This window comes from Ciconia boyciana, chromosome 2 (genome assembly GCF_034638445.1).
Source record: "Ciconia boyciana chromosome 2, ASM3463844v1, whole genome shotgun sequence".
NCBI lineage: Eukaryota > Metazoa > Chordata > Aves > Ciconiiformes > Ciconiidae > Ciconia > Ciconia boyciana.
The window spans coordinates 149543297-149559652 of NC_132935.1; the positions used below are offsets into that span (position 1 = coordinate 149543297).

Sequence of the window (16356 nt, forward strand, 5' to 3'; positions counted from 1 at the left end):
ATGCCAGGGGGCAGAGGGGTGAGCAGTAAAAAACAAAAGAAATCCTTAGAATGACTCTGTAAGCTGATTTGAGAAATTATTAGTAACACATACAGACAATTAAGTAGGTTTGTATTTCCTTCTTGAATATATATTTCTGATGACTCTTTAGAAGAAAACTTGTTTTCCTGTAAGGCAAGCCTTCAACTCAACTCTCAGATCACAAGCAGTAATTCATCCCCTGATGTTTTACTGGGGTCAGGATGGACAGAAATTGCCAAAAAAGATGCATAACTTCTGCTAATTCAAAGATACCATGAGCCAAACCAGAGTTATGCTTTGAGGTCACACTTCAGAAAGAGCTGTTAGTCTCAGACTTCACAGGTCACCCATCTGCTTTCTCACCAGCAGCCTGCTTGGACACTGCTATATGAAGCAGCGTGCATCTATCACCAGGCCTGACAGCTTCCACTTCTGCCATGGCATTTCAATGCAGTAGGAAGAGAGTAGCTGCACTGTAATATCCCATAAATGAACTTCCAGCTTCATTTCAAAGAAAAATATCAGCAGCAACCATTAAAATGTATAGCTCACAGGGACTCTATTTCAGTGTAAAAAAAAAAAAACAACCAACCAAAAAAACCCACAAACACACACAAAAAACACAAACCACCTAACAAAAAAACCCACCCAAACATAGCAATTGCATATTCCACTTAAATAATAAAATCTAGCAAATCAAACTGTTCAGCAACATTTCTACCTCAAGCACGCAAGTAATTTGAAGTATACTGATCTAAGGCTTGGGTTTTGTTTCCAGCTTGGTAAGAAACAGTTTTTAGGTTATGTGAACCTTCTTCTGGGTTGGTTTTTTGTTTTTTTTTTGGTTGGTTTGGGTTTTTGTTTTATTTTGTGAGGGGTTTTTTTTGTTCTTCTTGACTTCTATGTATGGTGGGAATATTTTTTAATCACCTGCCTCTAGTTACTGTACTGAAATTGCAACTTTATAACAAGTGCTTACATTCCCCTTACACCATAGAAGAACAAAATAAATTTCCTTCAGTGACTGGCTGAATGTTATACGAGAAATACAGGTAATATCTAGAGTACCTTGAAAGTAGTATTACAACTGCATACACTATTTTAAATCCTTTAGTAAGTGGATTCTATTTTAGAAAATTTCCATTCAAAATCCAAGAAGGGGTTCCCCCCCCCCCGCCTCCAGTTCTGCACTAAGTCAGTCAATTAGACTTAAATCTGTCCATATTAAGAACTGAATAACATCCTGTGGAAATTTATTTTATCCTGTACATTTAAAAAAAATATGTAACAACCTCCCCTTACACTACTTTTTTAATCATATTCATGATCAAGTATTTTGAAATAGGCAAGATGTTTGAGTCCTTTTAAAGCAGGAAAACAAATCAGTTTTATATTTATTAACAACGCAGTTTATCCTGGCACATCTCCCCCTTCCTGTATGTGATATTTATCTTCTTGTGCAATTCATGAAGTAAAACCCCTCAAAGCTTAAGACTCTAAGAGAACAATCTAAAGTACTCAAAGTGTTAAAAAAAGCAATTATATAGTCAAAGCATGCTTTGTATGCTTAATAACTCTAGAAAACTCCTTAGTAAATGGCAACATTTCTAATACTACATCCTCAATAGGATTGGGGGTGGGGAGAAGAGATCAACTGAAGCCTTTTTTTTTCCCTTATACTAAATTATATAATCATATTAAAATATGTAAGGATAAGCAAACAACAAACCTGACCGCTCCACGCACAATACAGGTTACATATGAAACTCCAGTTGTGATTGATCACGCAGTCCAAAATCCTGAACTGGGCCATGTCTTGCTCTAGCGCAGACTGCTGCTGTGCTCTGACTCAGCTTTTGTCCGGGTGATCCTCGAGGATATGAGAGCTATGCAGTAGTGACATTCAGGAACAAGGACCTTCCTTCCTGTTCAGTCTCCCTTCCCACCCCAACCATGTGTCAACTCAACAAGATAAACTGACAGAACTGTGTAACATTCTTCAAAATAATACTTCCGAAGCTGCCAAATTATGCATTCCTGGAAAAAAAAAAATGGGAAATAAGAACCTAATAAAGCTCACCAAAGCAAACACAGAAAGGCACTCTCAAGCTATGCTTGTTCTCCCCCCCGCCCCTTCATTTCTGCTACTGCTGAAACCAGCCTGAATATCAGTAATTTAGTGTAATGATTTATATCATATTAATCTTAAACTTGCTTAGGTACAGTTGTGATGATGGCTTCTGTGTTTTCATGAGGGCCAAAAGCTTACGGCTCCTATTTTAAACACAGCACAACATGAGCAACTTTTCAAAGTCAAGAGAACTTCACAGTTTTCATTAAAATTATATAGATTTCTTTACTTCAGGTTCTTAAATGGCAGGCTCCCCTTTAAACCTATCAGAGTACTGTTAGCATTGCACAGAAATGCTGTCTACCTTTTGCAATGAAGGACAACCGCCCTATTGATAGGGAAATAGAAGATTAGTGGGATCCTAAGAAACTGCAGAAATACTAGAAAAGTTTCTTACTTCCTTTATGTATTTCCTTTTTGCAATCTGAGAACAACCACCCTATTTCAACATTGCACCTCACCTTCTGTGTCTTTACTGTCTACCTTGTGTTCCCCCTTCCCCTTCAAAGGTGAGATACAGAAATATACACATTTTATCTGATGATTACATGAACTATTAGACTAGTCACAGAAACAACTTAGAATAATCTGCAGTTTAACCACCACAATTAACTAACAAACACTTCAGAAACAGACAGGCATGGTTTTATCTACCAGCTGTAGCTCAAAATACTTTAAAACTAGAACGTGTTATTTGTTGAAGGTGTTAGAGATCCCAAACATCTCTCCAGTGACACAAGAAGGGACCCAAACAGTCTGACCTGAAGCCGAGGAAGGAGCAGAGGCAGCCCCACAGAAAACAGGGCCCCAAGGGTCCCCCCATTCCCAGGCTCAGCTGCTCCTTCAATAAGAGAAGGATAAGGATAGCACAGGAGACGAGACGCATATGAGAAGGGCAGTGTTCTGTTTGCATCAGCACTCGGGCTTTTCCTCAAGGAAGAAGATCTGTGAGATGCAAAAGGCTTTTCTATCTTGAGAAAGTATAGAGGAACAGCTCCAGAACAGGTGGCCAATTCACCCTTTGGTTCAGTAACAGCCAAACGACTGAAAAGTACTTCAAATGTGAAAGAAAATCTGTGCTGTAAAAGCAGCCTGGAAATAAAACAAACTTGTATACGAGGGTAAAACAAATGGTGGGGCCAAACAGTAGCTTGTAACTTTGAAACAGATATACAAATAAGGCCTCATTTGTTTTAACCAAACCAAACAAAAAAATCCTGTTCTAATTTCTCATCCCAAGGGCCCTGGGAATTAATGCCAGAGTCCAAGCTAACCTCTTCCCTTCTCACCAATATGAGCAGTCTGCAAACTTCGAAGACACAGTTGCGTATAGCAAATCTATTCGGGTTCATTTTAAGATGTACACGGCAGAGATTCTCTATTATCCTTACAACACCTAATTACAAAAAAGGGAGAACAGTAGTATCAGTGCAACATGTCACAAAATGAATGTGGCCTCAGAAAAAGCACTTAAAGAAGAGGATTAAAGAGCTCGAGATATTAAAACAATAAAATCTCCTTGTACAAGTTAAATGGTCTGCACTGAAGCAGCCTGTGCTGACAAGGGGCTAGAAGAAATGTTCCGCTTAGCAACTATTACTAGGTGGAACAGATACACTTCCTCACAACAGACATCATAACTATCCAAGCTTGAGAAATCTTGGAGAGGGAGGATGTTTGGGAAGGTCTTACAGAGCAGGGGGTTACTGCAGAGCTGCTGGAGCAGAATAAGGCAGCAAAGTCTCCAGGACAGGAATGCTGGAACAAGGAAGGACCCGGCACCCTGCAGGACCAGCAACAGGGATGCTGGCAGAACATGTGGGGCAGCCTACACACAGCTGGAAGAGTGGCCTGCTGCACATTAGTTGCGCTGTGGAAAAATGCTGTCATCAACTAAATACGGTGGAGAGAAGAAGGGAAAGGAGATCTGGAAAACTAAGGGAAGACTGCTGTTTTGCACTAAAAACATCATCAACCAGGTTCTTCTTAAACAGTATTTTAGTACGATTCTGCAGTGATTGGTTTCATTATCAATTATCTACTTTAAGATCCATAAAGCATTACTCAGTATTTATTCCCTATGAAGTACTCAAACTCCTAATAAAGTATTCAACATAGTATATTAAAAGTCTCCTACTGTACAGTATGATATTAAAAAAAAAAATTGAGTCAGTTAAACCTCAGAATCAAATTTGTGCAACTCTTCTCAAAATCAGCAGCCATTATTAGCCTGTTACTTTTTGGCATTCATTTTCAAATCTGGTTTAATGAAATTCTAAAACAAAATCATGCCCCCCCCCCCCCCCCCAATCTGGCCACTGCTTATATACCACTACAATTCATGCAAAAGTGTCTAAATACTGCAGCTAAACACATAAACAACAATATAGAGCAGTAGGACAACATTTTCAGAAACAATCAGTACTGGCCTGACAGCCACCACCAAAAAATCAGCATCAAAATGCTTGTAAATTCCAACAGGCATAGAATGAGGTGAGGACCAAAGTTCTTGCAAGCTTGAGTCTTTACTTAAGTCCCCTAGATATAAGAGGGAGCTCAGAAACTGCGGCAAGAGTAGCACCTTCAGCAGTAAGTCGCAGTTATTGCTTACAGCTGACTCTTTCTCAAAATTTTTCTCTAAGTCAGCCTGTGTACTTGTAAATTTGATCTGCCATTACTGAAAACTAATCCTGATAATCTTCAGTTAGCCTCACAATTGCTCTCTCATTTACAAGAGACGATCTCCTTCCTACTACAAGGTTAAATCAAATTCCACTAGCTTAGCACTCCTCCATTCTAACGTTACTTTCTTTACTGTTAACATGTTTTTTGGAAGACCTTACTTATTTCTCCTAAGCATGGTTACTATGCTTAGGAGATTCTGCTTAGAAGATTCTTATGCAAGTGCACAAGAATTGATGGAACCTCCTTAAAGTAGGCATGCAATAAACAGAGGGCTTCCCTTTTTGCCTTCAACACTCAATTTACGAATGCCTGCCTTAAAGTTTAGTGCAAAAACAAAACCAAAATAATTTGTGTTGTAAACGTTTTAAACTTTTTAAAAATTTATAAAGTTTTGCCCAAAATTTAAAAGCAAGGCTTCCACACTGAATTTCCAATTTGGAGCATAAAAAGGTCAGAGCATTTAAAAGATGCACTCATTGCATAACTAGAGAATGACAGAGGACACACATCAACAGTAGCAGGCTCCAAAGGTCTCAGTGTCTAACTGCCCGAAGAGCTCCTTGTCATACACTGAGCTTTGACTGGAAAAAAGATGATGATGACATCCAGATTTTCAAGTTTAACTGCTGGTCACTTTTCGTCCCCCTAAAATAATGAAGAGACCACTTAAAATTCCAAGAATACAATGAAGTTGAAGCTCAATTATGCAATTTATTAACTAAAAAAGTAAGAGCCTGTCCAAAGCATCATGTCCTCTCAAAGACTGCCTGTCACACAGTCTAATATTTTCTCCTGGTGTTAAAAACTGCAGCGTTAGGATCTCAGTATTTTGAGGTAAGCAAGCTAAAATGAGGTCAGAACCATAACTTCCTCAACTCGTTACTTCTCAGAATCTGTCAGTCTTGTATGCAAACTCTAGATGGTTAAAAAGGAACAGTAGAGAAGACACAAGATTTTCCTAAAAAAAATGTGCCCCTCAAGTACCTAGACTTCTATCTAACAACTGCAGTAAGCTTTCTGAAACAGAAAACACAGCTCATGCTCACAGAAAGGAAGGGCTTCCACTTCCTAACAACTCTGGATACTTTTTGTACAAGAGCAAATATGCAAGCCATACGCAAGGGTCAACCACATTGTCAGCACACACTGAAGCGTGTCCTAAAAAGGTGCTGTTCAGAACTTAGAGCACCAAATTCTTTGAAACAGTAAATCCTTTACTAAAGAAAACCTTTTTATTCAATTAAGCTATTTCTAGTCAAGCTATCATTAGAGAACATGCCTGCGTAAGAAGGCACCTTGAATCTTTATATATGCTAATGCATAAAAATGACTCCCTAAGGTTATCTTTTAAGAGTCAGGCATGGAAAATGTACTTCAGTAGACAATGACTGAACTGAGAACTCAAGTGAACTGAAAAAGTCCCATTACAAAAGCAAACCTAGTTATTACTTCATCTATCCAGTTAAGAAATTAGCACGCTTGGAGACAGTAACAGGAATTTCAGTGGCACTGCTGTCCAATATAACAAAGGCTTTGCTGCACTCTACACCGAGCAACTAATATTTTCTTCCTTGTACTGACATTTTAATGACTTCAAAAATAAAAGTAAGCATGCACACACACAAGCAATAAATAGCATCTTCAGTGGTTTCTCCCTTCTTCCACATCAGACAAGATGTTTTTCAAATCTGGAAAACAATTATTTTCCACGAAGGTCCTAGGAAGGACAAGATTTTGTTCACCCTTGTTGTCCCAAATATAGAAGACGTAGAAGCCTTTTACAGTACCTCTCAATCCCCCCTGCTACCATTAACCACAGTTGTACACAGTGATCACTTAAAAAGAATTTCAAAAGCAACTGAAATACATTTCAGAGGTTACCAGCAAGGTGTAGACTGATGACAGTGAAGCTCCAGAGGAAATCTGGCTTGTTTTAGTAAATGAAACTGAGAAGTGCACAATAACGAAAAGGAAAAGCACGTCTGAAAAAAACAGTATTTCCACTGCTCAGCTCACAAGATTGACAATGAGAAAAATTCCTACAAACCAAGTCAAGTGCAGGAAGAGGCTGAAATATAATTTCCATTCTGAATTCTTTCCTATCATTAAAATTGTTACAAAAAGCTATGAACATTAAAAAAGGAAATACAAAAAAAAAATATAAACCCCATCTTTTCCATATTAAAAAAAAAAATCTGGAATGTTTCTTTCCCCCTATATCAACTTCCTTTTAAGATGCAATACAGTTCATAGAACTAGAAACACAACAGATATCCTTAGGGGGAAAAAAATGCAACTCTAGAACAACTGGAACAGTACCACGTCAGGCTGTTTAACACGTTCGTACCTGTCTGCTACAACTGTCCTAGTAGTCCAAGTACCGAAAAACCAAGGAAGTACACAAGACTTACCACTCCTCCATCAGAAACTAAGGGCAAAAGAAAATAACTGAGATGAGCATAGCTGCCATTCTTCTTCTGCATGAACGCAACTTGTATTTTTAATCAGCATATAAGCTCATTAGATATATCAATGTATTTTTGTGATTACTTTTGTAAACACCCCATCCCCCCCACCCCCCGCAAACAAATTAACAATATCTAAATCATATAAGGAGAGTTGTTCTAGTAACATTTTAAAGACTCATGCAGAGTGAGGTACTCATCAGTTTGGCTCCCTAACTCTTCAAAAATCCTCTTGCATCCACGCTCAGATGACTTCACTGTCATCCTGTTTGCTTCCAAGAAGGATATGGGATAGCAATATTGATCTGTCAAGAGTTAGTTTGAGCCATGACATAAAGAAAACTACTTTTCTCTTGAGCTACCAGTTCACCAGTTAAGCTGAAGTACTGCCCACTTTCTTGGATTTTAGCCTCAGCCATTTCCAGTGGACTGGAAATGGTGTTTGGTGTTTCCTTACTCTAACCAACTTCTGTTCAGAATGTGATACAAGATGCATTTTCTCTTCACCTTTATCCAACCTATTCAGTTACAGATTTCTTCCTTTGTTTCAGAGAATGATCAGGTATCCAAGTAAGAATTGACTTTTTACTAACTTTGGCTACAGGAAAGTATCATTTTGTATGTTATTCCACAAAAATGAATATACTGTGAAAAAACAGCATATGAGTCCCCAAACTGAACTCTAGTAAGGCAGCTGGCAATCTTTAGAAACTGGAAGCAAGCTTCTACCACTGTTCTACTTAAGAAATGCACAGCCACATTTAGTGGGGACTGAATAAGAAATACAAGCAATATGTACTCTTATGCAAAGTATACTTCTGTGATACCATTAAGCACTTCTGTAACATTTACGGTGTTAATGAGATCAAACTCATGAGAACGCGGAAGTTCTCAAGCATCATCACTATTACCTACAGCTTAACATCTCACAAGAGCAGATCACTTGCTTTCCACCTGCAAGTTCCTGGATGACAAAAGAAAGACGATATGCTCCTGTGCAAACTCCTCTTAGTCTAACCCAGCATCCACATAACTGTAACAGTTTTGTGTCAGTGTTCACTTATTCTCACTATCCTTAGTTTTATGTGTCAACAGATGAAAAAGCAAAACCAAGAAAAACTAAAACCAAATGTATTTGTTAAATGCATTTTAAATCACATTAGTACCATTATTTCCATGGTAATAATGGTACCATTATTTCCATTAGTACCATTATTCCATTTCCATTAATACCATGATTACCAATCATCTGGTTATTTTACACCATCTCTGCTCAAAAAAGTAACGCAACATGACTTAATTTGAACTTTCTCTCCATGGTAATTTTTTCATGTCCAACCAAAACATGAAAAAAATACTACAATGCTTACTGAAAAAAAATACTGCAATGCTTATTGAAAAAAATACTGCAATGCTTATTGTTACCATAATGTACCACCACCACTGAATTTGTCCTCATGAAAACAACAACTATAAGCTACATTACTAATTTTGTCTAGATTATATGTGAATCTCTAGAAGACATACTGTACATGGTGGTAATGATGCAGCCATGATCAGGTTAGAGAGCAGGGAGGTTTTTTTTTTTTCCTTCCAGGAATGATGGTAAAAGCCTCTAAATTAAATCACATCAGATTTAATGCCTTTGGTACCAACAGCACACATATTTTCCTTCAAAGAAGGTTTTCTATTTACAGTATTAGTGATCCTATCGGAACACACATGGGTCCACAACTGGCTTGAGCCCCACCACGGGGGTCATGCTAATGGGTACTTCCTGTTGTCTTCATATTCCTCGCTACACTGCAGTGCCATGTGATCAGCTCTGCTATTTTCTGATTCCAGCCCAAAGCCAGAACTAAATTACTTCCCTGCCCAAGACTGGGCTTCAGAATCCTAAAACTTCCATTTTGAGAAAAAAGAATCCTTACATACATTAATGTATACAGAAACATACAGGAAAATATAGTGCTAGCTCTGGTGATTATAGAGAAAATCTTTTCAATGTACCAGACATTTACACAGCAAATCACTTATAATACAGTTAAGTCTTCTCAATAATCTAGCAATCTCTAAATACAAGATTTGCATAAAGCTAATCACCAAGTGTGACCACACTGAAGCACCTTAATTTACAGCCCAATATCCTCTTACTGAGACCAGAGGGTGCTCAGAAGGCTGAACTGTTTCTGTACTGAGAACTGCCTGAGCTTCTTGCAAGACGATTCCAGAAAGCAACACTTATGTCATGCTGCATAGGAAGACACTCTGCCAGCCTGATCAGAACAAAGGTGTATTCCTGCTTTCTCTGAACTAAGACTGTAAGAAGAGAACCAAGATTAAAAATTTCTGTTGTTAAACACAAGAACTATTCAATACTAAGACATTTTCAATTAAATATTCATATTTGAGTTAGTATAGTGGGTTCTCAAGACTTCACTAGATGGTCTACTTCAAAATACAACTTTAACATTCCATAGGGGATAATAGCAGACTGACCTTCAACACCAAGTATAGATTTTGAAGTTAACAAGCCATTAGACTAGCTGAGCTCCTCCTGAAGCCAGCTAAAACGAGGAAATAAAATCTTCATCAAAATAAAATTACCAGAGCATGTGTGAAGCAACTTAAGTCTCTCAGCTAGCAAAATAATCACCTCCTTTGCTTCCCCTGCCTTCTTCCTCCCTCAGCTGGAAAGCAGTCCACTGGTGGAGCAAGAAAGGGACCATACAGAGCTGTCATTCAGAAAGGTAAGCTCCAACAGAAAGCTGAAGTCTAATCTTAACCATAATTAAGAATTTAATAACATTTCTTTCACTTAACTAGTATCACTGACTGAACTGAAAAAAAAAAAACATATCCCGAAAATCAGTTTTGGCATGCTGCAAAATGTACTATGTAGTATTATTAACCTTATTTTTCATAGAACATCTTTATTTTGCTATTCTAAACATGCAGGGTTTTTTCCATGAGGGTACTGGAGTAACAAAAACATGTTTATGCAAAATGATAACTTACCCTTGCAGATGGCCAATCTCTATAATTTTAAGCTTTGCCATCTGCACCAGAGCACTATTTTAATGTTATCTTAGTTCACAAGGTATTTTTGTGCTATTTATCTACAGTCTTACCTTTCCCTGTATCTTTATAGTATCTTATCATTTTAACTTCCTTCATTGCTCCAAATGTAGCCATGTAGGGAAAAGAAGGAAAAAAAATCATGAAAGAGGCAGAAGGAGACCAGTATTTTATTTTAGTGCTATAAAGTATACACCATTTTAATGTAAAGAAAGAAAAGACATTACATATCCATTCTGCTTACATTCCAACAAAGAACACCACCTCCGTTCGAAAGACTCAAACACGAGAACACAGCTTCACACTGAGCACTAGGTCCTTCAAGGTGTCAGATTTCAGAATGAAAACATAAGTTTGTTTTAGAATAGCTCTCTTGAAATTCAGGTAATGATCAGAGTCATGGTACACATGTCCTAAAAACCCTAGAAAAAAAGCTGTAAGTGAACATTATGTGCAGTCAGTGGAGACATTCCTTAATACCTCACTAGAGGTTTCCCACAGCAGCAAGAGCTCCAAGCTCTATAGCAAACTCCTTGAAGGCAGCTACACTCTAGCAGGCGAGGCCCAAGCATGCTGAATGCCCTCCTTGGCCACGTCACCTCCATACCAAAAGAGATCTCAAAGTACTCTTCACAGGAGCCTTTCCAAAATGCCTTGCTCTTGTTCGCACCTGCGGTCTCATAAATTTAAGGCATGAGTAGAACTCGCACATTTTTAGTGTTATGCAAATGCTACAGAGAAAGGTGCCACTTGGAAGGACTGCTAGCACTGAATTACTTACTGCAAATTTGAAGCCTAACTCTTGTTAAATATTACAGCAGCACCCCTACTTTCAAGCGAATTTTAAAAACATGACATTTAAAAATTATCACTCTCTATAGATAAGGAATATATAAAAAAAGGATCCTTAAGAAAACACCATTGACTGGAAACCTACAGCTTGCCGAGGAGGAAACAAGAGTCACCCATTAGCACATTTTTTTCTGTAGAGGTATGGACAGGGGACATAGCTTCTAAGACATCAGATTACTAATGAGCAACATTCTTTACATCTGCACTTCTACTTTTCTTTTGTAGAGGGATAAAGTGTAAATATAGTAGCTAACAGATGCTACCAAATAAAGCTACTAAGGGTTAGATTTTCAAACCTGTCAGACAGTTTGTTGTATTGATTACAGTCAACATAATGCAGTACGGAGAACTCCTATCACACTCTAGCTACAGAGCCCAGCAGAGAAACAAGTATCACCACTTGTCACTCCTAAGTGAAGAAGAGTTAAATAAAAACAGCTTGTTAACTAATACAACTTGGTGACCGTTATGTCTAGCTTTCTCTTCTGACTGCCCCCAATTTTAGTAAGTTGCATAGTGCCAGAGGCTAGTCTAAAAAATTGTGGTGGAATTTATCATCATAAACCCCTTGGGACAAGGCTGAGGTACCTCAAACAAACAAACAAAAAATTAAACACCCCTGCCCCCTTACATCAAGTTTACAAATAAAATTTTAGTTTAGACCCTATAACTTCGCTTCTATATGCTGTGTTTTCAGAGGTTCAAACTCTAGTCTTTACTTTTAAAAAAGAACTCAAAGATTAAGCTCTATAAACTCTACCTATCTAGTAATCTCTCCAGACAATTTAGGCAATTGGAAGAAATTAAAAAATCCATATTTTCCTTCAGTTTCTCCATCATTTTTTCCATGTAGACCAAGCCTGGTGTTGCATGAACAGTGTTATCAGATCAGTTATCTGATGTATTCTGAAACTAACTTTAATCGCTTCCAGTATTTTTTGTTGCATAAAATACGTGCACTTGATCAAAGCTCTCTCCCACCACTGTGCAAGTTTCCGCCCTTTCACTAAAGCCTTCATTCATCCAAAGGTGGATTGACTTGGAAGAAAACACACTTTAAAAGAAGTTAACATTTTCCAGTGAGCTTTGGAATCCTAAGAAGGCTTAAGGTTTATTTTAGAAACAAATTAAACATATCAAGTTGCTACATGAGTAGTAGAACTGATGTTCGCCCCCTCATCTTCGTTCCTCCCGTCAGATCCCCTATAAAGGAAGAATTAGGTTTTTTTGCTAGATAGCAGTCACGCATGCGCTGACTGGCCACCAGAGCTTCCCCATCTCACCCCCAGTATGAAGCATTAACGTGGGCTTTCTTCCATCTAGCTACTGAGTTGCTCCAAACTTCCAGGCACTTCATTATCTCCGAGACCTTTTTCCTACCTTGAAATTTGACCAAAATTGGCCAATGAGCTCAAGAGCAACTGCAGAGGAACTAAAAGATGGGCAGACTGATGGCATGCATGAAAGCAATCAGATTCAAGAATTTTTACTTCTTTGCTCCATTACATCACCTGCTTCCTACCATATCTTTTGCCTGAAGAACACAGGCCCTGCATTTTCAACTATACTGCCTTCCACTCCTTCAGCATGCAGTTATTATTGCACAAGCTACATTCCATAGCTTTTTTTTTGGACAATAAACCAATTCTCTACTCCATTCATACTTTTTCCATAATCCTATAGTATTATCATTCTCAAGTTGTCCTACAGAAATACAGAGATCGTGATCTTCTCATCAGAAGTAAAAAAAGATATTTGCAGAATCATATGCTAGTGCTTTTAATACATTTCAATCCTCTAATGCTCATGTGAATTCTTTAGAAAAAACACATAGAAACTGAAAATGATAAGTCAGAAAAGGCCTATAGCCATATTCTCGTCAAAAAATTATATGAGTACAGGTGGAACAATAAACTTTTTTTTCTAACCAACATTCATTTTCCAATAGGTTAAATTCTACTTTCCCTATTTTTTATGTCTGTAAGGAAGAACAACAGAAGAGCTGAAGAAAGTAAGCAGCATGCTTTTCTAGAGAGCAAAAGCTCAAATTCACAAAACACAGGCACATCAAAGGTGGTGTTTCACTTCATTTTATGGGGCATAGCTCCTGAAGTGGCATTTACAATGTGAGGAGCTCAGGTTCCTACCGCAGCAATGGACAGATCTAGGCATCTAGTAAGAAAATTCAAAACAGCAAAGTACAGACCAGGCAGATACTAAAAAGCAGCAATATATTATGCTGAAAAAAGGGTACATCCAAAATCCCACTTATTTCTAGAGTTCAGACAACTGAACATATTTTTAGACAGAATGTGAAAAGCACTATATAAAATTAAGCATTACTGTAATGTGTATCTAAATGATTAAAAGCACAGAAGCCAGGTATCTGAATTTGTCCACGTTACAGGCAATTACTCATGGCATAAAAGAGACTTGACATGATGCTTAATTCTTTCATACACTGGAATTTAAAACCTTTTAATTTCTTAACCACAGGATAAAAGAAACTTTTTATGACAAAAACAAACTGTATGCAAAATACTATAGCACTGGTAAAGATCTGTTTTTCCTCAACTAGAAGCACTGCCCCATTACATTTACAGAGGAAGTCAACAGCTTCACCCTCTGGCCTCAAAATTTCAATTACACTGTGAACCCAGGGTAATTTTTAGTGGTTACCACTAAAGGGAAATACACTGATTGCAAAAAACCACAGACTCAACACACTTAGCTCTGCAGTAGATCTTAGTAATAATGTGTCACTTACAATTATACTTTTAAACCTTACTTTGCTGGTGGCACAATTCATCCTTCCAAAACTCTTTAAAAAGTCAGCGCATCCTCTGAAAGGTAAGACAAATAGAATGCTGTACCTTCCCTCAGTGTAGGGAAGCACCAAAGTAGGCAGCATCTTAAAAACCAGAAGTTTGCTCGTACTAGCATGTTAGCTAGAACACAGAGAATTCATCAGCATTAAAAAAAAAAATTTAATGGTAAGTATGATTCACTTTCCAAATGATCTCTCAATTCTACATGAAAAGCCTACATGGCATCTCTAGAAGTGATGGGCTTGGCCAACCTAAGAGTTTGCTGCTTGACCTTTCAGTGAACCACTTCAGCCCTGCAAAAGACAGGGCTCTCTGGGAAGGAACATCCAAGCACACTCTGTCAGAGAAAGCACACTGCAGTATATTTAAAAAAAAAAAGCGTAGCAGCAACAAGGTAGGAAGCCCATAAGTCACTAAAATCCATAGACTGCTAAGAACACCACCAGAAACACAGCCAGGAGTCAGAGCAGATGGAAGAAAAACTTCCTAGGGACTAGAGGAACCTGTTTTCTGAGTGGTAGTGATCTTTGGTCAATTCATAAAAACGAATAAATAAAAATCTTCATCTGAAACTAATTCTAGAAGCAAGGACTTACTCTGTTCTAGTCAGTAGGGACTGGAGATACATTCCCTTAACTTCTAACTCAATCTAATAATTTTGTTTTCCTATCAACTTTCTATAGAGGAGAAAATTGTGCAAGATCTCACTTTTTTTAGCTTAAAAATACTTTGGGGTGCTCAGTATTATGAGAGGGTATAAGCAGAGCCATACCAAAACTCTGGGCAACAGGGTTCCACCTCGCCAAGTTGAGAGCTATTCACAAGCCCATCTCCAATCCTGCGCACAAATATGCATGTAGCTTTAACGTTATTTTGAAACCAGTAATAGCATTCATTGAAGTAATCTCACTAATAAGTGAAGGGCAAGCATGGTATCTGTGGTATGACGGCCTAAATCATAACTCCACCATTACCTTCAAGATTTATCATTCACAGAAGCACGCTGGTCTAGATCCATCTTTCCTACTCCTTATTCCTGAGATCTTGACAGAAGAGAATGATTTACACTAGAAAGTTAAAGGACAATGAGAGAAACACAAAGGGCTTCCAAGAACTTTAAAATACAATTTCTGGAATTCCCCAATTTAAGGATAAGCTAAAAAAGAAAGCTCTAGAAAGCAGACTTGTACCTTCTCTTTACTTGAGTACTGATCCTGCAAAAAGGTAGTTAATACAGGAGCCACAAAGACAAGATAGCTCCTGAGAAAGTCAACTTGATTCTAATTTTCCTTACCAAAACTTTATCCTCTAAAGTTAGGTGATAAAGAAGAATTGTAAGTTTGACCTAATCATCACCCAAGTCAAAACTCATGCTGAATGATGAAAAGCCATCTCCTCTTCCGTCATCGCACTGAAGTTCAAGACAGACTTAAGATCAAGATGAATCATCTGTTGTTTTTTTTTCTTATCCCCAAAACACTCTCATCTCTAAAATAGATGCCGCCCCCACTAGTCCAAAATAGCACAATTCTGCTGAGCTTTAGATTACATGGAAAACTTTGTCTTCATGAAGTACTATACAGGTGGGTCTTGGGGGTGGGGGTGAGAATCAAACTGTAAGAGCAACAGAGAATTCAGTGTTTTGCAGTTAATCTAATTCCATTTTCCCTTTTTTTTTTTTTTAAAGAACTGTACAGGATCAGATAGGTGTCCTTTCCTGGCATAAATATATTAAGAAATGCCTCTTGTTTTTATTAGAAAGCACATGCCAATATGGGTTTTACAACATAACAAAACAGAAGGTTATTTAGAGAAAGAACACAACACAGCTCTAATCACTGTCACTGGAGACTACTGATAAAAAGGCTGTTCAGGTCTTTGCCCAGTCAAGTCCTGAAAGTCTCCAAAGATGAAGGTTCCAGGACCTCCCACAACGCACTCCAGTGCTTCTCCACCCTCAACGAGAATTTTTTCTCCTTGTATTTGGCTGGACTTTCCCTTACTGCAACTGTACCCTCTTGTCCTTTCACTTTCAAGCGGCTGAAGACCCCAGCCAGCTGCCTCTTCAGCCCTCCCTGCTCCAGGCTGAGCAAAGCTGGTGCCACTGGCCTCCTCTCCAGCCAGGCGCTCCAGCCCCTCAACACCTTCCCTCTCTCCAGTTTGTCCTGTCTTGTAGGGAGGGCAAAAAACTGGGCATGGTCTTCTGGGAGGAACCTCAATAGCGCCAAACAGATGGGGAATGACACCAACATGGTTTGAAGACGCCAGGGTGCAACTGTTGTGAACAGTAAGTATG

The 16356-nt window shown here is 38.3% G+C and overlaps 1 protein-coding gene across 6 annotated transcripts in view; it reads right to left on the reverse strand.

Moving 5' to 3' along the window:
* Positions 1–16356, reverse strand: part of ARHGAP21 (Rho GTPase activating protein 21) — a 123615-nt gene that overhangs the window by 86885 nt on the left and 20374 nt on the right. The window contains exon 1 of one of the 6 annotated variants that reach the window (XM_072854461.1): positions 1751–1975. The exons of the other annotated variants lie outside the window; for them this stretch is intronic. Within the exon in view, the coding sequence (XP_072710562.1) occupies positions 1751–1834 (84 nt within the window). The 5' untranslated portion in view covers positions 1835–1975. Of the gene's footprint in view, positions 1–1750; positions 1976–16356 lie in introns of those variants that run through there. 6 annotated transcript variants of the gene reach the window in all.